General features: G+C 38.5%; 1 protein-coding gene across 1 annotated transcript in view; it reads right to left on the bottom strand.

Moving 5' to 3' along the window:
* The window catches only part of LOC136862998 (V-type proton ATPase 21 kDa proteolipid subunit c''), an 89,963-nt gene extending 63,468 nt beyond the window's left edge, over nucleotides 1-26,495 (bottom strand). The window contains exons 1-2 of the mRNA XM_067139317.1: nucleotides 26,339-26,495; nucleotides 15,529-15,577 (exon numbers count right to left, since the gene is read on the bottom strand). Coding sequence (XP_066995418.1) covers nucleotides 15,529-15,577; nucleotides 26,339-26,399 — 110 coding nt within the window. The 5' untranslated portion in view covers nucleotides 26,400-26,495. The remainder of the gene's footprint in view (nucleotides 1-15,528; nucleotides 15,578-26,338) is intronic.
* Between the last annotated feature and the right edge of the window lie 1,500 nt (nucleotides 26,496-27,995).

Raw genomic sequence — 27,995 nt, 5'->3', positions numbered from 1 at the left:
GGGAGTCCTACTGTCTCAGACAATTGTATTCCCTTACTAGTTTGATGGTGAGTGAAATACCGGAAGTTTTGGAGGAAGAACCAAAATTTGGAGAGGAGCAGTGCATGAAACCTCCTGATGATGGGTGTGAAACGGTTGATGATTATGACAGATGAATATGAGGGTAATCTAAACTGCCTTGTTAGAAACCTAAGTATATATGAAGGGCAAACTGCTTCAGCAAAATATGAAAAAGGGAAGGCTTGGTAGTCAAAATATTACTGAAAGTTTACAGATAGAACTATAAATAATAAAAAAAAATAAAAAAAAAAGTGCAATAGGAAGCTGTCATACGAAAATAAAAGGACTCATATGTAGGATTGGGCCAGTACTCCTACTTCCAATATCTCTGATAGAAAATTCAAAAGCATTAGTAGGTCTAATTGTAACCCAAAAGAAGCAACCCTGAAGTGGACAAGATCAATCTATATCTCAATTATTAACTGACTGTTTTACTGTCTCTTCCTCCTCCCCAATCAGATGATCCACAAAATTGTGAAATTCCACTAGACTTTTTTCTCTGCCGGTGGTTATAGGATACCTTTACAACTTTCCAAATATATACAGCAATGTAAAATAAAAGGCTGAAATAATTTGGACTTGGAGGAAGTGTAGTCCTACCTCTCATTGATGCAGGTGGAACTGAATCACACAGGGGGGGGGGGCATACAATATTCTTTGACAACAACTTTACATTCCTGAAATTGGAAAGACATCTGGCTTCAAAGGGAATAAGTGCAAAAGGGACATTTCAAGTAAACCAGACAGAGAAGTGCCCCCTTCAAAGAAAGATGGACAGGAAAAAGAAGGGGATGTTATGGCTGCAGGAGTTTTGGTGGTTCGTTGTTGGTGCACTGGAATGACAAGTGTTGTCACCGCTGGTATGAACTACAAACAGATGATGCATCAAGGTGGTCCAGCAGAAAAAAATATGCAAAGTGTCTGTACCGCAATGAAAGCTGTTCAAGTCCTATAGTGGCATCCAAAGATTGGATAAGCTTGATCAGTTTGGACTTCACCCAAAATACTTCTGTGGATATCATAATTAGTAAATACATAACCATATACAGTTTACAATATTGTGATAAGGTCTTTAGTGGAAATTGTAGATGCACTTTACAGTGTAAATTGGATAAGGCAATCCAACTCTCTAACACTACCCAGCTTGAAACATTATTGTACAATACAATGCTGAGTAACTAGTGTTGTACTGACCTGAGTGCATAGCGTCCGATATATCGGATGGCCTGTGTAAATAGAACTATCACTTGTATGAACTTTCTCATTGTTGGAGCATGTTTATGCAATTATTAAGAGTAGAAATTTATAGATAACTTACAATAAAACACAACAAATTAACTTTATGCACTAATGGGTTAATCCCATAATCCCCCAGTATGGCTAACAGCTTTTACCTTGATATTGTCACTTATTGTCTTGTAGCAGGTAGGGGACCCTTTTCGGAGGCAACACTACCCAGGGAGTGGCGCCCCTGCCTATGTGAGTCCCAGAGCACACTGACCCGGTGTGTAACATCTGGTAAGGGTCCCAGCTCAGGGTTACGAGTGAAGACCTCAACGACTGCTATAGCGGAGAAGATGGACTTCGGTACGGTGGAGATGGCGGAAGAGGCAGCCCTGTATTCAGGGATTAATATGAGTACAACCTGCTGCCTTGTAGGTTGAGGTGACTGGACATCAAAGGCTAAGGGAGAAAACACTGAAAGAAAATCTCTGTCTGTGTTAGGCTCAGCAGGTCAACAGAGGGATTACTGAAGAAGTTGCTTTCAAGAATAATACGAGCCTCGGATGTAGGAATTCACGACGACGACATCAGTTTGGTGCGAATGACTGTTTACAGCCCAATGTTACACCAGCTACCCAAATCAAACGAAGACAAAGTATCAGAGTGGGAACATTAAATATCCTGATTTTGACAAACAAAACTGAAGATCTGATTGACCTCATGGAAAGGAGGAAACTTCTGATCACGGGCCTGAGTGAAACAAAGTGGAAGAAAGCTGGGAAAATGAACATCAGATTGGACTATAGACACTACTGGTCTGGAAATGAAGTAGAGTCTAAGAATGGAGTACGATTTTTAATACATAAAGACATAGATGCCTGTAGTGAAGTTGAGTTTGTTAGTGAAAGGATAATTAAGTTATCTGTGAACTTAGGAGGGGAAAAAGTACAATGTGATCCAAGTATATGCTCCACAGGTAGGATGCTCAAGAGAGGAAAGGGCGAACTTCCTTAATAACTTGGAAGAACACACTGAATGTAACAACCCAATTGAAATGGGTGATTTTAATTCACAAGTTGGCTCACAACGAACAGGGTATGAATCCACACTGGGCCCTCATGGAATGAGAATTAGAAATGAAGAGGGAGAATATATGCTAGATCTATGCATGAAAAACAACCTGATAGTGAGTAACATTTGGTTCAAGAAAAGGAACTCTAATAAAATCACAAGATATAGCTAGGATGATAACATAGGTACAGTAATAGATTATATTCTGATAGATCAAAATGTATGGAAAAATGTCAATGATGTCAAGGTCATTCCAAGTGAAGACCTTGATGGAGACCATAGATTGTTTGTTGCAGTTATTGCAGAGAAATGACCTCCCAAAGTCTGTAACAAAAGAGTCCCAAAAATAAAAACTTGGCTACTAACCGAGCCAAGTGTAAAGAAAGAATTCAGGGAAGGTATCCGCAGGTTGTTGCCGACAGAAGAACTGAAATTGGTAAATGAAGAATGGGATACTCTAAAGAAGGTTGTGGTTGGTACAGCAGAAAAATTATGTGGCGACAGAGTCAAATAAGAAAACCTAAAGAAACTGCCTGGTGGAATGATGATATTAAAAAGGCTATCAATGACAGAAACCGTGCAAGAAGATCCTTATATCAAGTAAGAACACAGGGAGATCAACATGAAATAGAGGAGAAGCTGTCACTTTACAGAAAGAAAAAAATACAGGTCAAACAGTTGGTTGTAGCTGAAAAGCAGAAATGCAAGGAAGATCTTTCTACCAAAATAACACAGGATGGAAATAAAAAACTGTTATACAGTATTGTTAAGAATAGAAGAACTCAAAATGAATCTATCCAATCTGTAGAACTTCCTAATGGTGAGGTGACTAGGGATAAAAGCAAAATATTACAGGCGTTCCAAAGGCACTTTGAAACTTTGCTGAACTGTTATGAAAATGTCATTCCATTAGGTGATGAACCTTATGATTTTGGCAGCACAAATACCACTAGTCTGACATGGTTGGATGTAAAGACAGCAATATCTAAGCTGAAAAACAACACATCAACTGGATCAGATGAATTAAGTGTTGAGATGATCAAAGCACTACGAGAGGTTGGACAACAGTGGATGTACAGGGTACTAAATAGAATCTGGAAAGAGAATGTAATACCCAATGACTGGAAGCAAGGAGTCATCATCCCATTGTTGAAAAAAGATGATAGAAAGAAATGTACGAACTACAGAGGTATAACTCTGCTGTCACATGGCCTCAAAAACTACGAATCCATCCTTGAGAGCAGCATTAGAAATTACGTTGAACCTACACTTGAGGAGGAACAACATGGATTTAGACCTCATAAATCAACTACAGACCTCATTTTTGCCACCAGAATGCTCTACGAGAACTATTGAGAGAAAGGTAAAACACTTATAACTGCTTTTCTGGACATCGAGAAAGCATATGACCATGTACCATGCAGGCATATATGAGAATGTTTGAGACATACTGTAAGAAAGTGCCCGATGACATAGCAAGAGTACAACAATTATATGATGAAACCAAGTGTTGTGTCCAGGTCCATGATGGAAGGTCAGGTTGGTTCGAAACGAACAGTGGAGTCCAGCAAGGAAGTTGTCTTTCACCACTTCTCTTCATAATCACAATGGATGAAGTTTTAAAAGCGGTTAAAAGAAAGGATCCAACATCCAATGCCCTGGTGTCTGCTGATGATGTAATGGTACAGGGTGAGACAGAAGTGGAAGTACAAACTAGACTAGATCTCTGGCATGAAGCTTTTACAACCTTAGGTCTCAAAATCAGCAAAATGAAGACAGTTAGCTTGGTGATGAGTAGAAACTCTCCAATTGTTCATCTAAGAATTGGAGATGAGGAGATGGATATTGCACATAACTTTCAGTATTTAGGTAGTGTCATCAGACAATACCATACATCAAGAGATTAGCAACAGAATACAGAAAGCTTCCAAATTCTATCAAGCTGTACGTCAAATACTTTGGGATGAAACACTTCCGTTAGTTTCCAAGATCAGCTTGTACAAAATATATCTAGTACCTATACTGATGTATGGCCTGGAAGCAGCAACACATACTGGACCAACAAAGAGTCGTCTTCAGGCAACAGAAATGAAGTTCCTCCATTCTTGTCTACAAAAAACAAAAATGGATAAAATAAGAAACGTGGATATCCGACAACAGCTTGGAATTGGAAAGAAGCTTGCTGGAGGCTCTAGAAGTGAAGAGATTTCAATGGTATGATCACATGAAAAGAATGGACGCTCACAGGACTCCTCGAACATACTTTGAACACAATGTTCTTGGGAAGAGACCAAGAGGAAGACCTTGTGATGTTTGGAAAAAACAGATATTGAAGGACCTTGAAATTAGATATGTGAACTGGCATGAGCAGCATCTGTGGATGGATAGGACAAACTTGAGGAGGCTTGTATACAACCGCACCCGGCTTGCTGGAGCGAAGAAATGATGATGATTGTCACGTTCCTTCTCCACGTCAACGAAACAAACATAACTGTCTATTCCTCTTGTAGCATTTTTCAATTACTTGACATATACTGAAAATCTGATCCTGACAGCCCCTATGCAGTCTGAAACCATACTGGTTTTCATCCAACTTACTCTCAACCACTGATCACACCCTTCCTTCCAAAATGCCAGTGAACACCTTGCCTGGTATACTGATCGATGAAATACCTTGATAGTTGTTGCAATCCTTCCTGTTCCTTGTTAATAGATAGGTGCAACTACTACTTTTGTCCAATCATAAGGTACCTTCCTAACACTCCATGCTACATGCTAATCTTATTGCTATACGAAGCCATTTCCTCCCTGCCTTTCCATGTGGCAGGTTTTGTAGAGAAAAATGTGTTGTATTTATTGTATTTAGACCTTTTGTAGAGAAAGAAAAGAGAAAAATGTGCTGCATTTGGACATGTAACTATGGCTAAATTGTAAAGGCTTATCATTATTGTTAGGTGATTTTCTGGAACATTGTGAAAACATCGTGACTTGGACTTTCGGAACAGGGGGTGTCTGCCCTTGTCAATTCTAGTAGCATGTTCTAGTAGTGTACAAGTTTCGTAAGATGAAAAGTTCTCGATAAATATTTCAGCTGGAGAAAATAACAGGGGTTTTGACTGGTGGATATGGGTGGCGGAGGTAAGCTTCTGTGGCCTGATTGGTTACCTGGTGATCGGACCGGGGCCAGCCTCGGCCTCCTCAAGAGAGCAAGGCAAGATTTCGTGGTCTTTTCGGTTCTCGTCAGTCTAGCGAGCAGACACACTTCGACAATCCTCCCACCCGGGATGACCTGCCTTGGGGTAAGCACTGTTGGTTTCTTTTCCATCTTAGTTTATATTTAATGTTTGCTTTTCTTTTCACATAGGACTTTACCCTTTCCCGCCCGGACTCGTCACCCAATTATTAAGATGCCTTAGCTATTTCAGCTGGGCCCCACTGCTGATTTGGAGGCAATTCCCATTTTCTCGCTTTGGTAACTGTGTAATTAATGGATAAATTTCATTTCCCTCGGGGTTGTTTCCCGTAACATTGTGTCACCTGATGTATGCTAGTTGTTCCTCTACTTCACACCAGAAGTGTTTTTGGTTGGGAGTAGGTTTAGCTAGCCTCTGCATCAAGTTTTATCATTTCTGGTCTCCCTCTTGTTTCCATTATGTATTATTTTAATACCATGTGGTTCCTATTACCTTTAATCATTGTATTCTGAAGGTTGCATTCCATAAAGTATCTTTCGGTTAGCCTCTTTGACGTAAGAGAATAGGCCTTGGTAAATTACTCCTGAACTCTTATATTTTGACCTATGCAACTTGAATTTTGAATTACTTAATTTTTTGTTTGTAATGTTTATTTTTGAAAAAATATTAACAGATTAAGGGATCACCATTGATTTTTCTTAAAATCCGCAACCTACGTATCCCCTCGGCCCTGGTAGGGTTCCCATGCCTGCTCCACATCCATCCTTATAGTCGTCACGTTGCCCAAACTGATGATTATTTGTTTAAATTTTTTGATGCAGTCTATCCGGTATTTTGGTTTGTCTTAAAGGTGTCCAAATTCCGTGTAACTTAAGTTTTATCCTTTTTTATTATTATTTACCATGTGCTGTGTAACTAGTTGCCAGTTACAGTTGTTGCAATCCTTCCTGTTCCTTGTTAATAGATAGGTGCAACTACTACCTTTGTCCAATCATAAGGTACCTTCCTAACACTCCATGCTAATCTTATTGCTATACGAAGCCATTTCCTCCCTGCCTTTCCAGGATATTTCACCATTTCAGGTCTAATTTCATCTGTTCCTGCTGATTTATGACATTGGAGTTCATTTATCATCCTTTCCACTTCCTCGGGCGTAATTTCAGTCACATCTGCATATGAGCTAGGTTGTTAACGACATCAAGAGAAAGATTTCCTTCATGCTATGTTGAGAAGATTTTCAAACTATTCTTTCCACCTGGCCAGTGATTTCCTGGATTCTGTTATGAGTTCACCTGATTTAACCAAATATTATTCATTTCCTTTTTCCCTCCCTTTCTAAGATTATTTATTACTGACCAGAGAGGTTTCCTTGACACTTGACCTAGCCTTTCCAGGTTATTACTGAAATCTTCCCATGACTTCATGGATTCAACAATTTTTTTTGCATTGTTTCCTCCATCTATGTACAATTCCCTGTCTGCTTCAGTCCTTGTTTGGAGCTATTTCTGATAGACATCACATGCCCTCACTTCATCATTCCACCAATAGGATTGCTTTTTCTCATCTTTGAACTTAGTTGTTCCTTGCTGCTTCCTCTACAGCAACCCTGTATGCAACCCATTTTATTTCTGTACCAGTTTATCTAGTGGATGGCTTTATTATTATAAAGAAAACTTATAAAATTATCTTTGGGGTTACATGTTTATATAAGGTGGACTCCTTGTTCAGCACAGTAAAATGGAGAAGGAAACTATCTGAATACCCTATGGAAGACCTGGCTCTTTATTTCTCACGACTCTCCAACGCCAAAAAGAACCCTTGATACGAGTGTTCTGGTCAGTATTGGAAAGTGAGGGTGATGTCAGAAAGCTTTTTTCTTTTTTTGCTATTTGCTTTATGTTGCACCGACACAGATAGGTCTTATGGCGACGATGGGATAGAAAAGGCCTAGGAGTGGGAAGGAAGCGGCCGTGACCCTAATTAAGGTACAGCCCCAGCATTTGCCTGGTGTGAAAAATGGGGAAACCACAGAAAACCATCTTCAGGGCTGCCAACAGTGGGGTTCGAACCCATTATCTCCCGGATGCAGGCTCACAGCTGCAAGACCCTAACGGCATGACCAACTCGCCCGGTGATGTTAGAAAGAACTCTAGTTTCTGGTCAGTATTAGAGAGTGTGAGAAATTTCCACTCTCAAGTAAGAGATGCAAAGGCTGTTCTGTTTGAAATTCTGGACGTGACTGGTCATTTGGTTCCGTTGTTCTGGAAAGGTGATGCATGCAAACTGGGAGGTTTAGGTGTTAAGATGCGAAGTTAGTGTTTTGATTTTCATCTTGGTTTTCAGTTTAGGTGGATGTGCCTATTCTGGCTCTTGCTCCAGAGGGGAGTTCAAGCCCAGGTAAGGGGATAGTGTAAGCTGTATTTTTTTTAAACATGTCTTAACTTATATAACTCGCAGGAATTCTACGGGGTAGCCTCGCATCTTCCGATGATTTAATTTATTTAAAATAGTGCTTTTCAATGCTATGATATAACTTGTTTTGGGAGCAGGCAACCTTACTATACAAATTTAATGTACATCGTATCTTTCTTTGTTTGCCTGTTTCTGGTAGAAACTCACTATATAATGGAATTTTAAATTCTACACCAAGTCCAACCATAGATTGTGTTGCCTCACAGCACACATACAGGTATTTTGGTAGGTCATGCTGATGTTTTCATGATCCCCTTGATGTTCTTTTGTGTTAGTACTTTTGTTAAATTATCTACCTTTCTTTTTTTTACAATTTGCTTTATGTCGCACCGACATTGATAGGTCTTATGGCAATGATGGGACAGGAAAGGGCTAGGAGTGGGAAGGAAGTGTCCGTGGCCTTAAGGTACAGTCCCAGCATTTGCCTGGTGTGAAAATGGGAAACCATGGAAAACCATCTTCAGGGCTGCCGGCAGTGGGGTTCGAACCCACTATCTCCCGAATACTGGACACTGGCCAAACTTAAACAACTGCAGCTATCAAGCTCGGTCTACCTTTCTTTAACAACTACCTTCCTGCGATTTAAAATATCCCTTTGATGATAATATTTTAAGCCAGGGCAATTTGTATCAGAAGGGTCATTGAGAAAGCATACGATAGTGTACCAAGGGAAAGAATTTGGCAATGCATGAAAGAACTTCAAGTGCGAGACAGCCTCATAGACAAAGTGAAAATGTTGTATAGTGGGAACAGAAGCTGTGTTCAAGTAGGATGTGGTTTGTCGGACTGGTTTGAAACAAAGAGAGGAGTGCAGCAGGGCAGCTCATTGTCACCACTTCTATTTATTATTGTAATGGATGTAGTAATGAAATCAATTAAAAGGAAAAAACATGGAGATATCAAAGCCTTCACATTTGCAGATGATGTTGCAATCTGGAGTGACTCAGAAGAGGAATTGGGAGAGAGAATACAAAGCTGGAATGAGGAGTTTAAGAAATATGGTTTAAACATCAGCAAGACCAAGACGGTGGTGATGAAAGTGTATGGGGAAGGAGCAGAACCAATAGTCATGTTAAATGAAGCTCAACTGGACAGCGTGCCAGTTTTCAAATACTTGGGTAGCGTTATATCAAATGACAACCTAGCAAAACATGAGGTGAACAATCGAATCAATAAGGCAACACAATTTTACCACCAGGTAAGACACCTGCTGTGGGATGAGCAAATACCCATGAAAACAAAAATGACATTGTACAAGTCCTATTATACACCAATTCTTACGTACAGTCTCGAAACCACAATACTGACCAATAGAGATAATTCCAAACTTCAGGCAGCTGAAATGAAATTCCTACGCACTATGATCCAGAAAACCAGGAAAGACAACATTAGGAATGAGAAAATTAGAGAAGAAGTAGGAATAGATGATTCTCTCCTCAATAAGATTCAGATATCAAGACTGAAGTGGTTTGGTCACATGAAGAGGATGCCAATAAACAGAACTGCAAGGAAGGAATTTGACAGAAAGGTAGAAGGAAGACGACCCGTGGGAAGGCCACGAAGGAAATGGATAGATTTAGTTAAGAGCGATGTACTGCTGAGAGGTCATGATTGGGACAAGTTGGTGGAGGAAGAATGGTACAAGGACAGGATGAGATGGAGGAGGCTCATATACCACACCCAGGAAACTGGAGATGGTTTAGGATGATGATGATGATGATGAGGGTCAACACTCAGGTTCCTAGGGCAGGGCCACAAACACTCACATGCCTGTGGACACAACGGTCAAGTTGATTGGTTGCCATCAATGTTTTCTAAAGTAGTATCTTAATGTAATGTTTACTGTTTTATAGTCCTGGACCCCAATGGTCACCTAATTTGTAAGGCAGGCATCGATTCTGGTTTAATAAAATAAATCATATTGTTACGGATACATCTTTGTCTGTTTCATTACTCCAATTTATTATAGGATAACCCAATAAATGCACACGCACGCACACACACACACACACACACACACACACACACACATAAACAAGTCTAATTAACCATGGATGGCCACACTTATTAATTACAGTCTATTTACTCATACAAATCCCTCTTCCTCATGGCGCAGCAGGCGGTTTTTCACTAAGTCCAGTGACTATAATGGACAAAATTATTATCTATCACAGTTCAGCTGGGAGGAGATGATTCAAAATGTATCAATTGATAAAGCAGTAGAAATCTTCTATTCAATACTACATTATGGCATGGAACTTTACATCCCTATACGGAATTTTAAGACTCCCAAATTCCCAAAGTGGTTTAATCATAAATTGAAGTCCCTGATTATTGAAAAGAAGAAAGCACACAAGCGATACAAAATATCAGGTCTCAGTAGTGATTATCAGCATTTCTCAAAATTAAGAAATGAATGCAAGTCTGAATCTAAATCTTGCTATACAATGTATGTCTCCAACTGTGAACAAAGTATTACTTCCAATCCACAGAAATTCTGGCAATATCTAAGCTCTAAAAGGTCATGTAATAATATTCCTTCAACAATGCATCTTAATGAAGTTACAGCCGATACTGGAGAAAATATTGTCAGTCTTTTTGCTAACCACTTTTCATCTGTTTATTCTTCTTATCAGAATAGTAGTAGTGTCATATGATTATCCTTTCTCTGTCAATCTATCAGTTATAAACATTAGTAAGGCAGAAATTTACAACAAACTGATATCTCTGGAATTAAAGAAAACTGTCGGACCTGATGGTGTTTCAACGTACCTGCTCAAGTACTGCTCATTCATTTTATGTGACACACTCTTTTATCTGTTCAACTTATCACTGAACCAAGGCGTTTTTCCAGTGGAATGGAAGAAAGGATTTGTTAGTCCAGTTTTCAAAAATGGTGATAAAACTGACATAAAACAATATAGACCAGTTATAATTTCTTCTCATATTTCCAAAATTTTTTACTCAATAATTCTTGACAAAATCACACCTCTCTTTAGAAACATCATTGATGAGCAACATGGATTCTTTTCAGGACGGTCAACCTGTAGCAATCTTTTATTCTATCAGTTCCTCTTGGATGCAATAGAGAACCACTCCCAAGTGGACTGCATTTATACAGACTTCTCAAAAGCTTTTGACACTGTCGACCACGATATCTTGCTGCAAAAACTAACAGGCTACGGAATTAATGGGCCTCTCCTCTCATGGTTTGAACCGTATCTTAAAAATCGCCTGCAGATTGTTAAAATAAGGAATCATTTTTCTGCACCTATTATTGTTACCAGTGGAGTTCCTCAAGGGTCTCACATTGCACCACTACTTTTTACTCTCTACATAAATGACATTAAAAATATACTTAAGAATTCTGAATTGCTTTTGTTTGCTGACGATGCAAAAAAATTTATGCAAATTAATTGTCCACTTGATTGTTTAGAACTTCAAGAAGATTTACATCATCTGGAAAAGTATTGCATTCAAAATGGGCTGAAACTTAATCATGAGAAATGTAAAATAATATCGTTTTTTAAAAACAAGAAGAAAATATCATTTCAGTACAAATTTAGTAATAACATTCTAACTCCTGTTTCACAAGTTAATGACCGTGGTGTTTTATTCAGTTATAACCTATCGTTTAATGAACATATTGAAAATATTTGTAAGAAAGCATTTCAAAGATTGGGTTGCATTACTAGATATAATAGAGAATTTTCAAACTTAGCTACCTATCGATTGCTGTATGTGTCTATGGTACGCCCTATACTAGAATACTGTACACCTGTTTGGAACCCTTCTCATCAGACCTCTATCCATAGATTAGATTCAGTACAACATAAATTTATTTGTTTATATTCATTCTCATATGATAATGTTGATTATACATCCTTACAACAGTCTTTAAATATGCATAGCCTGTCACAACGCCGTGAATTATTGGATACACTCTTCATTTTAAAACTGCTTCATTCCTTGGTGAATTGTCCACAACTCTTTGCAAAAATTAACGTACATGTACCAGACAGACGCACAAGGTTCAAGAATACATTGTCTACAAATTGGCATAGAACTAACTACGCATTCAATGGGCCAATTGAACGAATGTCAAGATCTCTAAACAAACTGGATATTGATATATTTAACAGCTCATTGTCAAAATTGAGAAATTGCTTACATAATCTCCAAATTTGACTATTATTTTCCTGTGATTACTTGTAATATAACCTGTGTATATATCTGTACATATTTTTCTACTTATACTCCATTGAACTTTCTTTTTAGTGTGTTTTGTTTATTCTTCTCTACTGTTATGTAAAATGGTATTACCGTTAATAAAGTATTATTATTATTATTATTATTATTATTATTATTATTATTATTATTACTACCTCATACAGTAGCTCTGTGTAGAGAACTGAATCTGAACACAGGGCTACAGACCACTCGCCACATGATGACTGTTCGTTGGTTCGATTCCACAGACAGTCCAGTAGTTCACACAGTCACATGCAGTGAACAAACTGAATGAACAAAGTGAACAACTCAACAGTATTCAACAGTAGAACGATACATCAGTGAACATTAACACAGGTCCATTTACTATCACACTCGCGATAGCAGCTTCCCTCGCTGACACACGCCACGCCACAGCCCACAGAAATAGACGAACACACAGTACAGTCTTCCGTTCCATTGTCTCCAGCCCACCCACTCAGTGGTCTCTCCGACACCACAACAACCGTTCCTCGTTCAGACAGTAGCAACAGCCAACACATCTGTCGTCCTAAGCCCAACCACCGAACTCTAATACACCGAGTCTCTCAATGACTTCAACATGAAGCCAAACTGCCACCGACTGTCCGCGGCTAGCCTCCCTTTTTATAGCTCAAGTGATTTCAGCCAGAATGTTTGCGAGGTGATTAGAGGCAGAACATTCCCACTGACTCCAAGAAAGTCACAGATAAGCCGGCCGACGAGAACAATAGCCGGAAAGGCCGGCCCCACCCAACAAGCCGGCTGGGAGATCCCAGGTCGTCCGAATACTAGCCCCTTCCTGGAAGTACTGAAAGGGGCTACCACAGGGTTGGCATGTAACAATATCTCCAAATCATTTTGTGGATGTTAATGAGCACTCAGCATCAAAGGTGCCTGTTAAAGCTGTTGATGTTTAACATCAATTTTTTGAAGGCTTTTAAGGAATTTTATGTTTCAAACTGTATTTTAAGGAACCTCAACCAGGTTCAAGAAAGAGTCAGCAAGTTACGTTATTGGCAGGGTTGTTCAGCACCTTCCGCATCCTGCTGTCAGTCAGTTCATATCGCATTTAGTTGCCCTTGCATTTGTATATTTTGTTTTTTCTTTCTTTGGTTTCTTATTTTATTGTTTTTATGCGTATGTTACCCACGCAGTACGCTACATCTTGAGCCTATTTTATTCTTTGGAAATTTTCACTAATCATATCCATGTATTTCCTTGTTCTGGATATTCTCTACCCTCATTCGTCTGCAGACAGATTTCACTTTCTCTATCCTAGGCCTCATGTGTAGCACTGAACAGCCATATGTTCAAAGAATGTATTCATAAATTTAATTCCACATTAGCACAGAAGTTCAGTAATCGCGTCCCATTCCTATTAGCTTCCGTATCTTGCCTACATTTACCCATCACCTTCTCATATCCTTCAGTTCTATTTCCAACTCTCACATTCAAATCGCCCCTTAACACTATCTTATTCTTGCTGTTGACCCTGACTATGATATCACTCAGTGCTTCATAAAACTTATCAACTTCATCCTCATCTGCACGCTAACATGGTGAATAGCTTGAGACAATTCTCATCCCAATTCCCCCAAATGCTAACTCTACCCACGCCACTCATTCATTTATGTGATTAACAGAAACTATGTTGCATGCAATAGTATTCGTAATGAACAGTCCTACCACACCCTGCCCTTCCCTTTTTAACACCTGTTAAGAACATTTTATAATCTCTCTCTTCCTCGTTATCTCCCCTTAAATGAATATCATTAACTCCTAATACATCCAGATGCATCTTCCTTGCTGACTCAGCCAGTTTTACTTTCTTCAGCAAGTCCCATTATATTAATAGCTCCCCAACAAATTCCATTTTCTTTGCCAACTCAGAGCAGTTAAAGAAAGAAAGCAACCATGGATGACAGTGGTAGAAGGGACATATCTGAGTAAGGAGGGAAAAATTCTCCATAATCTAAAATTAAATACAGAAGGTTGTTTGGGATCTCTGGGGATGGTATTTGAAGGGTAATTAGCTTATGAATAGCCATGTGTCCTCCAACGAACATGTCCAACTGGAATGCCAGCATTTCTAGCTATAGCCCGACAACATACAGAATGTCAGTAAAAGGAATTGCACGTATTCCAGTTTCCATCTCCATTCTCTCTAAGAACAGATGAGTCGAACGAGAGGTGTGGCTGGATGCTTTACCTAGATGTACCCAAACCTGATTTTTCGCCCTTCCATACAGTGCTGGCATATCTGTTGTAAATGGATGTTAAAACCACTTGCTGATATTATGTAGAGTTCACCTTCACATTAGTAGCAACACTGAGAATGATTAACTTGTCATTGTAGCAGTATCTAGCGATGGTCATGAAACCCCTTGGAAAACTTTCCTGGAATTCTTTATACAATGTTTGATAAAAAAATTTGTCTCTAGGGCAGTAGTAAATCGAGCAGTGTTTGTTACAATCACTAAGCTACACATGCTTCGTCTAATGTCACCATATTTTTCCATCTGTCTCCTGCCAGAGAGGCCTCATAACTTTCTTGTGTTAGTGCAATGTTCCAATACATGATAAGGCAACAGCTTGTGAACTGGGCGCTTATGCTGCTTTTCTAACTGCAAGTCCTTGTTGATTATGGTGTTAACTGTTGAAACAGACATCCCAACTTACATGTGATAGTCCTTTGGGAAGCAGAGTTACCACCTGAGACAAGGGCCCTCACTTTCCTCACCACTTCTGGGGTCTGGCTGGTGGCTGGTTGTGGATTTACCTGTTTTTTTCCCTCTGCTATTAAGCCCAGTCGGCCTCTGCCTTTTTTATTCAATACAGCACTGATCCCATGCTTTGAAACCAAGAAATAACGCTTCTTGCACATTCCTTGGATTGCAGAACAGCTATATTTAGCATCGGAAAGGGCTGTGATGGAGCCCTCCCAGTAAGGGTCAATTCGCTTCGGCACCGTTGCAGCTAATGTCACGAAACTCTATGAACACGTTCTCAGTACTAACATGAATCATCACTCCTCGTTTCAATATACCCAAGTAGATAACAGCGCCACCAGCGATCTTCAAAGTCATCACCGGGGATCCCAAATGACCTTCTGTATAACAGTAGTCACTAATCTCTCAATCTTTCCAACACATTAAATGTTTCTAAGGTCCTCTCTATAAAATGGTACAACTTCAAAAAAGTTCCTGTTAATATCACATATATACACACACACAAAATATGTGGTATCTGTACTTACCATCCAAGACTGATTCGTTCTCCCTTCCCGGTTAAGACATAATACAAGGCTGTAAGAAAGATAGTTTAAAACAGTTACAAGTATAAAAAGAAAACAATGAATACCATTTAATGAAGCAAATTATACAATCAAACAATTGAAACTAAATTATTATTCTTCAAATAGACTTTTTTAAATCACAGAGAGTGAAGGACCCAGTTTATGTCACAATTTCTGGGTATTTTTCCTCATCCTGGCATGATGAAAAGCATTATCTGCACCAAATCAATTCACAACAGCTTTTAAATGCACTTGCACTGTACAAACATCTGTGGCCAATGAATAACAAAATAGTGTCAGATTCAAAATGCATTGATGTTAAAATTAATTTCTTCAGATCAACTGAATTTGTAATGTATTTGAACACAGTAATGGATTTGCAATTACATATTAAACAAAAACATTTCTACTTATTAAAATATTTTGGAAAAAGTAAAATTGAGTTCCCCAAAGCCTCAACAGTAACTAGAAATAATTGGAAGTGGAATCTGTGACAGCAATGGCAAAATATAATAAATGATATATTAAAAATAATAAAAGTGTAAGCAAGCATGTAAGGTTTCAATTTTACTTGACTGTTCATACTGTGATCAAAGCCACAGGACATCCAGTCCTTACATGGAATTCAATTCAAACCAGAGTCAAGCATTCGAACTGTGACTGTCTTGGTGAGAAGCCAATGATGATTTTACTATTGTTGCTAGTAAGATTTCCAACCATCTGAGTAAAATGCTATTTCACAACTGCCAATCTTACCATTAACTTCAATCCATGCAAAAGAGTCAGCTAAGAAAAACATGATGGCAAAAATAATTGGCTGCCATATCAATTATAGGGAGCAATGGATGGATATATAAAGATATTTTTAAGGCAGAAACAGGTTCCAGGAAGGACATTCCAAGGATCATTAATGAACAAGAGGGGTGTATATGTGAGTACTTATAGAAGGCAGAATTATTGAGTCGCAGTATGTAAAAGTAGTTAGATAAAAGGATTAGGTCCAGATAGGGGATGCAACTAATACTGGTGAATTACTACAATTTACCTATGATAATAAAGACATTTACAAAATGATTCAAACGTTGAAAGCTAGGAAAGCAGCTGGGATTGACAGATTTCTGGGGATATATTAAAAACAATTGGCTGGGATACAGTGCCATACCTGAAATACTTATTTGATTACTATTTGTATGAAGGAACGATACCAAGTGAATGAAGAATTGCAATAGTAGCCCCAGTGTACAAGGGAAAGGGTGATAAACATAAAGCGGATAATTACAGGCCAATCAGCTTGAAATGTATTGTTTTTTCAAGCTCTAGGAAAGCATTCTTTCTGATTATTTGCAAAATTACTAACCGGTTTGATAGAAGGCAGTTCAGCTTTAGGGAAGGTTATTACAGTGAGGCTCAACTTGAAGGATTTCAGCAAGATATAACAGGTATTTTAGATTCAGGAGGTCAAATAGACTATCCAAGGCTCTTGAACGGGTGGGAATTTGATTAAAGCTATTGGACTAGACAAAAGAGTGGTTGAATTGGTGGCTAAATTTCTAGACCATAGAACTAAGACAATTAGAGTAGGTGAAGTGTCAACTGATCCTGTAATGATTAAGAGGGGACCCCACGCCGCAATATTATTGGACTTCAATGTTTCTTACACATATAAACAATATGAGTACAGAAATGGAATCGCAGATAAGGCTAACTGTGGATGATGTTATACTGTATAGAGTAGTAATTAAGTTACAGGATTGTGAGCAACTACAAAAAGATCTAGAAAATGTTGTGAGATGAAGAGCAGAAAATGGTATGATTGTAAACGGATGAAAAGTCAGGTTGCAAGTTTCAACAAGAAGAAAAGTCCCTTCAATTTAAATGACTGCGTTGATGGGGTAATAGTAACTCATGGGGATCACTTTAAGTACCTACATGTTAATATAAGGAATGATTCTTCATTGGGGTAATATCATTAATGAGGTTGCAAAGAAAGGTTACAGATTTCATATGGCTACGAGGATATTTATGGGCTATAGAAAAGATGTAAAAGAGAGGTTATATAAGTCTCTGGTAGGACCCTAATTAGAGTATGGTTCCAGTGTATGGGACCCATGCCAAGACTACTGGAATAGACCCAAAGGAAAGCAGCATGATTTATTCTTGGCAACTTCCGATGAAGGAGTAGTGTTATGAAAATATTGCAAATTTTGAGTTGGGAAGATTTTTTCTTTTACAATTCGCTTTACGTCACACTGACAAAGAAAGGTCTTATGGCAATGATGGATAGGAAAGGGCTAGAAGTGGGAAGGAAGCAGCCGTGGCCTTAAGGTACAGTCCTCATTTGCCTGGTGTGAAAATGGGAAACCATGGAAAACCATCTTCAGGACTGCTGACAGAGGGGTTTGAACTCTATCTCCCGAATACTGGATAATGGCGGGACTTAAGCGACTGCAGCTATCGAGCTCGGTAGCTGGGAAGATTTGGGAGTAACAAGACGAGATGCTCAACTATGTGGTATGTCAATTTCTATAAAACACTTTCCCGCCTTTTCAGTACTTTAGATATTTTATTATACTTAATTACCGTACATGTTTCGAGAGCTAACTGCTCTCTTCTTCAGCGGTACCAAAACATCAAAACTAAATCTTTCGACTTGATACATTTGTACAGATTTAGTTAACAGAACAATTATATATAAATCTTGAAATTGTTAAAATATTTCTTTGTGTTTCAACTTTTACTTACTTACTATGTCATTTATAACAAACTTTAAAATAGAAAATTTCAAATCATAAAATGAATAAAACCTATTACATTAGTCACTATATGCTAAAATTTAGAATCTGCTCTGCTCTTGGAACTTACGTCCTTATTTACATCTAGAAAAGAAATGAAATGTTTCTTTCTGTCTAAATTTACATTTACTTTGTCATGTAGGCCTAGTAAAAAACTTTAAAATAGAATAATTTTCAATGCATAAAATAATAACACCTCTTAAGTCACTGTATGCTGAATTTTAATTATTTTCTGCTCTCTTCTTGAAATTTCTCCTTTCCTTAATTCTTGAAAAAGAAAACATATTTAACTTTCTAATCTGTAATTCAATTACCTTATTTATTCCAATAATTGTTGATTAACTTAATGCTATGTTTCCGAGACCTTTCACATAAATCGAAAATTTCTCCTAATCCCGTCCGACCATGCTAGCCATTTTAATCATCAAATTCCTTTAAATAAACAAGCAACAAACCAATGTTAGCGACATTTTTTAAGAACAGGACGACATCTCAGAAGATTAAGAGAATTTTATTTTACTTCAAATTCAACTGGTTACCAAATTTATCCACAAATTAAAATAACATTCCACTAGTCTGAATCGAACAAACATGTTCTTGCTCTTTGCTTGCTGTCAATGACCTTATGAGGCGAGCTGCTACTTTACAAACCATCACTCTCATTTTTGATCCGTATTGAAAACATCGATCTCACTTAGTTTACAAAAGGAGTACATTTATTGAATAGGTGGAACAATAAATGTACTCCTTTTGTAAACTAAGTGAGAGAGCTGCTACTTGTCGCTATGCTGCCGGTTATGTAATGTAGGTGAGGGAGGGGGAGCATGTCAACGCCCGGAACTCTTTCTTCTGCTCTCTCTTTCTCTCCTTCCTTATATGATTGTATCCTAATCTTTACATAGCATTTTCTTTATTCAGCAGTTCATTTAAATTATTTTTATTATTGCTTCTCTGATCAATATATATACTTATTTTCTCTAGAGCGTTCATTAATTTTCCTTTCGATGTCGTGTGCAGTATTTCCATATCTTTATCTATTTCTGTAAAATTATGATTTTACTCTTCCATGTGTTCACCCATTGCTGAGAACATTTTGTCTCTTACTGCATTCATGTGCTCCTTGTATCTCGTCTTCAAACTTCTCCCTGATTGTCCAACATATTTCTTTCCACAACTTTGGCACTTGATGTAATATACTCCTGATTTATTGAATCTACTGGACCTATTATCCTTATGTGAATTGAATAAAATTCTCTTATTATTGTTTGTCTTAAACGCAATGTCAATGCCCTTTTTGCTAAGAATCTATTTTATTCTGCATGGGTGTCTGTTGTGGAATGTTATTACTGCTACATTCTTCCTTTTTTTCCAAAGTTGATCTCTGGAAGGGTCACTTGACATTTTTCATCACCCTTCACTGTGATACGGAAAGGCCTTCTAAGGGGTGGAATGTGGTAATTGTGTAAATTATGTGTGTGAATTATTATGCCTATAGTCTGTAGTATGTATCTATCTATCTATCTGTAGAAAATATTTGAAGAGGTATATCTGTACATGTGTCTCATTTTGTATTTATCTGTAACTCTTATTGCAGTTATTTAATTTTCTATTGCATCATCTTTAATTGGGTTATCCTCTAGATGATACACACATACGACACTACAGAAAAAATAAAAGTAGGAAACCTACTGTTTCTGTAACAAGCCTGAAACTGAACCGAACCTTTCCCCTTCACCAGCGTTAACATCCTCTACCACTACCTTTGCCATTCCCTGTGGCAGATTAGCTACCTATAATCGCTCATTGATTGCAACAGGAACTAGATTTCATTTCATTGCTCCAGTTTATGACAAAGCTGCATCAGTTTGGAGTTCTTAAACCATTATTTCAACTGTTATGTTCCAATTTAAAACATAGACAACAATCTGTTTCAAATGTGAAAATCCAGCTTTTACAAAATTTGATTGCCAGATTTTGAGATCATCAATTTCATTACAAATACTGAGAAAAAATTTTAATGGAAAGATAGACTGTCGAGAAAAAATTAGTTTCATCCCTGTTCATGTACTACAAGATCACTAGGCCTATAGCAAACACTCTTTCACATTCCAAGATCTAAATTGTTCATCACTCTAATTCACCATTAGTTAAAAATATTATTGGTATATAATACAACTGGTACTCAAGTTTATCTATTCGCTGGCACTAAATTATTCAATAAACGAATAAAGGCAAATGCTACTAAATTGATCATTACTGAATTCCTTTTTTGTTGGAATACTGTATACTCATAAGTTTTTATTCTTTATCTAATATGTTTAATACATTTCTATAGTTAATCTGTCTAAATTATGTTTTTCATTTGTAGTTTCTATCTTCAATTGTGTTCATATTTTTATTCTTCATCTTTTTTTATTATTGTACCGGTAATTATTATTGTTAATATTAATTAGTTTTGATGTATTTATAGTTCAAACCTCATGTCAGGAAGGAACATAACTGGGCTAAGGCCTGTGTACCTTCAAATTGTAATTAAAAAAAAAAAAAAAAGGCTTTATAAATTGCAAAATACAGAGTAAAAACGAAAAGATATGACATCTGCAGCCCATTAAGGGCTTTGGCCTGCCAAGATAACTCCTGCCCAGCCAATTGGATTGCAGATATTGGTGTGCCATGTGGTCATGGACACTCAGCCATATTGCTTGGCTTTTGTAACCAGGTCCACTGACTCACATGAAACAGCTCCTCAGTCTCAAAATGAAGCCCTCAGTCCAAAATTAAAATTCCTGGACTGACCATAACCAAACCCAGAGCCTATGGGTAAAAGTCAAAGGAAAGTATGCCATCATCACAGGATCAGGACACAGAGCAGGGAACTTATTTGCTAGGTACTTATGTTCACAAAGTCAAGAAAACAACTTTGGAGTCTATACAGATGAAAATTTAAGATTAGAACACATCTAACTTGTGCGAGCAGAAAACAATTTTACAAAAACCATATGAACGCGCCCTGTTGGCAGGCTGCTGTTCGGCTTGTGTTTTCTTATGTAAATCAGCTGGAAGGGTCACTTGATATTTTTCATCACCCTTCACTGCGATACAGGAGTGGGTAGGGAGGAGGGTAAGGAGAAGGTGATTATTTTTCACATTGATACCGATAACGTAAGACAAGCAGAAATGCGTACCAACATAGCTAGAGACTTGTGGGATCTGGTTACGACAGCACGGAAGAAGTTGAAGGAAGCAGAAATTGTAATCAGTGGGATACTGTATAGGAGGGATACTGACAGGAGGGTAATTGGGGATTTAAAAGTGACTATGGAATGGGTATGAGTGAAATTGGGAGCGAGATTTGTAGATCATAATGTGTGGGTAGGAGATGGGGATCTACGCTCAGATGGCCTTCACTTGAACCGCAACGGTACATGTAAGTTAGGGGGCTTCTTTAGAAGAGTTATAAGTAGGTACATTCAGGGAAACGAGGTGGACTAGGGAGCACTGCTTGTTTAGAGGGACCTAACATCTAGGTGATCGGCCCAAACTAGGGAGTGGAAAAGACAGTATAGGAAGCATGAAGTCGATGTAAAATTTTTAGTGTTAAACTGTATACATATTGTAAAGAAAGGAAGGGAATTAAGTCATATGACAGATATACATACATTATATTTACCCGATACTGTAATAGGAATTAACTCATAACTGAGAAGTGATATTATGGAAGCCGAAATTTTCTCATGAAACTGGAGTGTTTATAGTGGAGACAGGTTAGAAACAATAGTAGTAGTATTCATAGTGGTGAAAGAAGAATTTGTAAGCTACGAAAAAGTTAACAATGTAGAGCAAGAAATTCTAGGTGTAAAATTTACCTGTAAAGATAACAGACAACTTGATGCTATTGTGATGTACAGACCTGGTAAGGCTGGCACTGATGCGGAATTATTTATTTTTTTGCTATCTGCTTCATGTCGCACCAACGCAGATGGGTCTTATGGCGACAATGGGATAGGAAAGGCCTAGGAGTTCGAAGGAAGCGGCCATGGTCTTAATTAAGGTACAGCCCCAGCATTTGCCTGGTGTGAAAATGGGAAACCACGGAATACCATCTTCAGGGCAGTGGGATTCAAACCCACAATCTCCCGGATGTGAGCTCACAGCTGCGCACCCCTAACCGCACGGCCAACTCGCCCGGTACACGGCATTATTTAAGAAAATCAGCTATGTGGGAATGACAGAGAAAGGACCGTTATTATAGCGGGTGATCTGAACTTACCAGATGTTAACTGGGAAGGAAATTAAAATGACAAAGCATGACCAACAAATGGTGAATAAGTTAATATGGGTAGAACAGCTGAATCAGAAAGTGATGAAACCAACTAGAGGGAAAAATATTCTAGACATGGTGCTGATAAAACCAGAAGAGCTCAAAAGGGAAACTGAAGATAATCAGCTATGTGGGAATGACAGAGAAAGGACAGTTATTATAGCAGGTGATCTGAACTTACCAGATGTTAACTGGGAAGGGAATGCGAATGACAGCAAGCATGAACAACAAATGGTGAATAAGTTAATATGGGAAGGACAACTGAATCATGAAGTGATGGAACCAACTAGAGAGAAAAATATTCTAGGCGTGGTGCTGATAAAACCACATGATATAACAGAGATTAAGGAGGAGGAGCAGATTAGAAAGAAATAGAATTAGGAATAATTGCAGGAGTAATGAGAGATGGAAGGAGCTTACTGGGAAATTTAATTCAGCGAAACAAAATCAGCTAAGGATAACATGAAAGCAAACATAATTGGCATCCATACGAATTTCGGAGAGCAATGGAAGGATATGTCCAGGTATGTTAAGGCAGAAACAGGTTCTAGGAAGGACATTCCAGGAATCATTAATGAACAATATGTGTGTGTGTGTGTGTGTGTGTGTGTGTGAGGACGTACAGAAGGCAGAAGTGATGATGATGATGATTGTTGTTTAAAGAGGCCTAACATTGAAGTCATCAGCCCCTAACGGTACAAAATGAAATAACAAAAAATTCAAATTCATCCAATATAAAAAAAATTGTCATGAAGAATGAATGAATCGATATGAACCCTACAAAAAAACAAAAACAAACAAACAAAAACAGTGGATCAGACTAAAAAAGAAGGTAGTTAGAGTATTACTGACCAAGGGACCATTTATAAAGCACAATGATGCTTGATGTCCGAATGGGTGCTAAATTCACGTCTAAGGCCCCACAGAATGGTACATATCGCGAGTAAAGTAGAACCATGGTATTTGTCATTTTGGGGTACTGATCAAAAGTAGCAAAGACTCACGGTGGTCCACACAAGATGGTACTACTCAAGTACTGCAATTCGTACAGGGAACGCAGACCTATGGTGTTTCTCACACAATGACGCCACTCATAGCCAACGCAAACCGGTAAGGTTCCTCACCTAGGTGTACTAGTCACGGGCGCCGGTATTCCCGTGGTGTTCCTCACATAGTGGGTACCAATCACAGGCAACGCTGACCCATGGTGCCGCTCATATAGCGGTACAACTAACAGGCTACACCCAGACCTGTGGTGTTGCTCACATGGGTACAACGCACGGGTACAGGAATCCACCAGGCCAGGCTTTTTCCTGCAACTAATCACAAACCTATTTCATACCAATTTAGTGATACTACTCGCAAGTACATGCAACCCATGGTGTTCCCCGCATGATGGTACGAATCAAGAGTAGTTTCATGGTTCTAATTCAATCATCCCTTGGTCGCCCCTTGTAGTCGCCTCTTACGACAGGCAGGGGATACCGCGGCTGTATTCTACATGTGCGTCCCCAACCCGCAGGGGGTAGTGTGTTTGGTCCGCGAGAGGTATTTTATTTCCCTCAAGTCCGCCGGCAAGCCGGTTAGGAACCCCCTATCCGCCACCTGGGACACACCACGTGGGAGTATCACCTCTCCACCTGCTACGCCAGCGTAGCAGGTTCGTGGGAAGGCAGAAGTATTCAGTCACCAGGATGTAAAAGTAGTTGGCTATGAAGATGAGGTCCAGATAGGGGAGGCAACTGATACTGGCTAATTACTGAAATTTATCTATGATAATAACGACATTTACAAAAAGATAGAAAAGTTGAAAGCTGGAAAGGCAGCTGGGTTTAATAAGATTTCTGGGGATATATTTATTTTTTTTATTTATTTTTTTTTGCTAGGGGCTTTACGTCGCACCGACACAGATAGGTCTTATGGCGACGATGGGATAGGAAAGGCGTAGGAGTTGGAAGGAAGCGGCCATGGCCTTAATTAAGGTACAGCCCCAGCATTTGCCTGGTGTGAAAATGGGAAACCACGGAAAACCATTTTCAGGGCTGCCGATAGTGGGATTCGAACCTACCATCTCCCGGATGCAAGCTCACAGGATATATTATTAAAGGCTAAGAGTTGAGATATGCCATATCTGAAATTTATCTGATTACTGGTTGCATGAAGGAACGATAGATACCAAATGAATGAAGAGTTGCAATAGTGGCTCCTGTGTACAGTGGAAATGGTGCCAAACATAAAGCGGATAATTACAGGCCAGTCAGCTTGACATGTGTTGTTACAGTGATCGCTATGAGATATTTTCACCCCAACAATATAGTAATCAAAAACTGAGATTTTTTCTCTTGGTGAAACTTACAGTGCAACTTATCACCCTGTTTACCAACATACTAAGTTACTGTCTGATGCCCGTATCAAAACTTCGTCGAAGTCTTCTTGCAGTCGCTCGCAATTCTGTAAATTATTTATCACAATATATGGCATAACATCCACAAAGATCTTTGTGTGCGATTCCAGTTCTTTACGTATATCATGTAAAGATAAGAAAACGTAGAGGTCCAATAATCCTGTGTTGATGAACCATCTTTTAATCTCTACAGCATCGAATAATACTTCACCTACTCTAATTCTCTGAGTTTTATTTTCTAGAAACTAAGCGAATCATACAATCAATAACTAGTACAAAAGCCCTCATTTTTGTTAGTAGTCTCCCATGATCTACAAGCCTTTGAAAGGTCAATAGTGACAGTTCACTTGACCTTAATAAATAATGTTATTGTCTTTACATCCCACTAACTATTGTTTATGGTTGATTATTTTAACCATGTTGGTTCAATGTTGCCTGTATTTACTTGTATTCAATTTCTATGAAACACTTTTCCGCCTTGTCAATTACATTTTATTATAATTATCTACCGTACATGTTTGATGTTTTGGGACTACTGAAGAAGAGAGCAGTAGCTCTTGAAACATGTCCGGAGGCTAGTTATAATAAAATGTAAAGTAATGACAAGGTGGAAAAGTGTTTCATAGAAAATACTTTTACGGTTTTCGGAGACGCAGAGGTGGCGGGATTTAGTCCCACAGGATTTCATTTACATGCCAGAAAATCTACAGATACGAGCCTCGGTCGTGGCCTTAATTAAGGCACCCCAGAAAACAATCTTCAGGACTGCTGACATTGAGGTTCGAACCCACCGTCTCCTAAATACTGGATACTGGCCGCACTTAAGCGACTGCAGCTATCGAGCTCGATACTATAAAATAAGTCTCGTCACACTAGTTTCTCATATCAAATTTCACAGTCAAAGAAATACAGGTCAACGTAACTTTTCTAGAGTAGTAAAGAGGAACATCACAAAAGTACTCCGGCAACTGCTAGAAAACATCTTTCAAGACAGAAATAAGTAAGTGTAAGACATGGGGGATACGCCACGCCCCCTTACACAATTTTATTATATACCGAACAAATGAAAAAGAATAGGATTTATTCGTATTTACGAATTTGTGAATGCATAAATGACAAAACCCTTGTCTTTATTTTATAAACATGTTCTAGATCTTCAAAGTTGTAACCTAGAAAACATTCAGGTCATTCCGATAAATTCTACGCGAATGAAAATGCAGAGAATTTTGGACGCGAATGAATAAGTATACTTACTCAAAATCAAGCTGGCAGAGAACCCAGTTCCCAGAAACGTGTAAGCAAGTGTACCTCTCATTACTAACGAGAAATAGTTCAAATTATAACACAAAACACACAACACTCCCTTCGACAACTACCAGACACAGCTGATCATATAACAAAGTAGTCATATGACAAAACAAGGCTGCCAACATGCCGCATTACTTGCTTGCTCCCCTTCGCCAGACGCAAACCTATAGCGTATTTTTATTTTATTTTTCACGGCTCAGTTATGGAACCTAATAACTACAGAGACAAAAAGATATGAGAAATCATGTCTTGTCACCACATGCCAGAGCACAGCAGTGGCGCCCTGTTACATTGATTGAAATGAAGGCTTTCATTGCTATTTTGTTGGAAATGGGTATAGTTAGAAGACCGAGCTTATTTTCTTATTGGGTAAAAAAGTCGCGTTGTATTCCATGGTTTGGAAATATGTTCTCAAGAAACAGATTCCAATTGAACTATTTAGTCCAGAGAGTGAGAACCTGCAAAATTCTCTAAATCTGTCCGGCACTCTTGGCATACTGTGAGCACCCGGGCCTGGCACTAAGAGGGCTAATATGCATCCGGGAGATAGTAGGTTCGAATCCCACTATCGGCAGCCCTGAAAATGGTTTTCCGTGCTTTCCCATTTTCACACCAGGCAAATGCTGCGCTGTACCTTAATTAAGGCCACGGCCGCTTCCTTCCAACTCCTAGGCCTTTCCTATCCCATCGTCGCCATAAGACCTATCTGTGTCGGTGCGACGTAAAGCCCATAGCAAAAAAAAAAAAAAGAGGGCTAATAAAGGATGACACGTACCTAATATTGTTTTACGAGGGTCATTAATTGGAGATATGTTAGCGGGGCAGCCCCATTATGTTGCATGTGGGTCAAAATATAATTATGAAAGGTGTCGGGGATAAAAATTTTAAGTGTTCGATGGAAGGATTTGTACGTTTGACACACCTGAATTCGGTTTTGTTTACTGACTCCGACTGTGAGAAAGATGGGGAAATGGTCACTCAGGTGTGAGACCTTGATGGTTTGCCAGGTCATTTTATGAGCTAATGATATACTACACAAGGATAAGTCTACTGCACTTGGAGAAACTCCAGGAGCAGTTAACCTAGTGGGTGACCCATTATTCAAAATTAAGAATTGATACTCGTAGGCAGCGTGAATTATGTTTTTACCATTAGAGGAGTCGAAGTGACAATCCCAGGAGGTATGGTGAGAATTTAAGTATCCCGCTATTATTAAAACTGGATATTCTGCAAATTGGTGAAGAATATAGTCGACTGCAGTCTGGTTATATAAAGGTCAGGTGGACAATATACATTGACTAAACACACTAAACACATATTAAAAAGGTGACAGTGAGGACATACAAATTGGGGATATTATGATGGACTGAAACTTACTGATATGACAACTTAGAGGCAAGCAAAATGGCTATACCATCATAGCCATCTCCATCAAGTCTTTCAATGTTATAGCCATTTATGTGAAAACGAGATGTGTGTTTAAACCATTTTTCTTGAAGGATAATTATATGTGGCAGATATTCTTGTATTAGTAAGAGTAATTCATGTTTCTTGTTGAGTATACTCCTACTATTTCACTGCAGGATTCTTATCATATAATTTG

Source organism: Anabrus simplex, chromosome 2 (assembly GCF_040414725.1).
Source record: "Anabrus simplex isolate iqAnaSimp1 chromosome 2, ASM4041472v1, whole genome shotgun sequence".
NCBI classification, from domain to species: domain Eukaryota; kingdom Metazoa; phylum Arthropoda; class Insecta; order Orthoptera; family Tettigoniidae; genus Anabrus; species Anabrus simplex.
The sequence above is the reverse complement of the archived record's forward strand: the minus strand, read 5'-3'. Positions and strand labels throughout refer to the sequence as shown.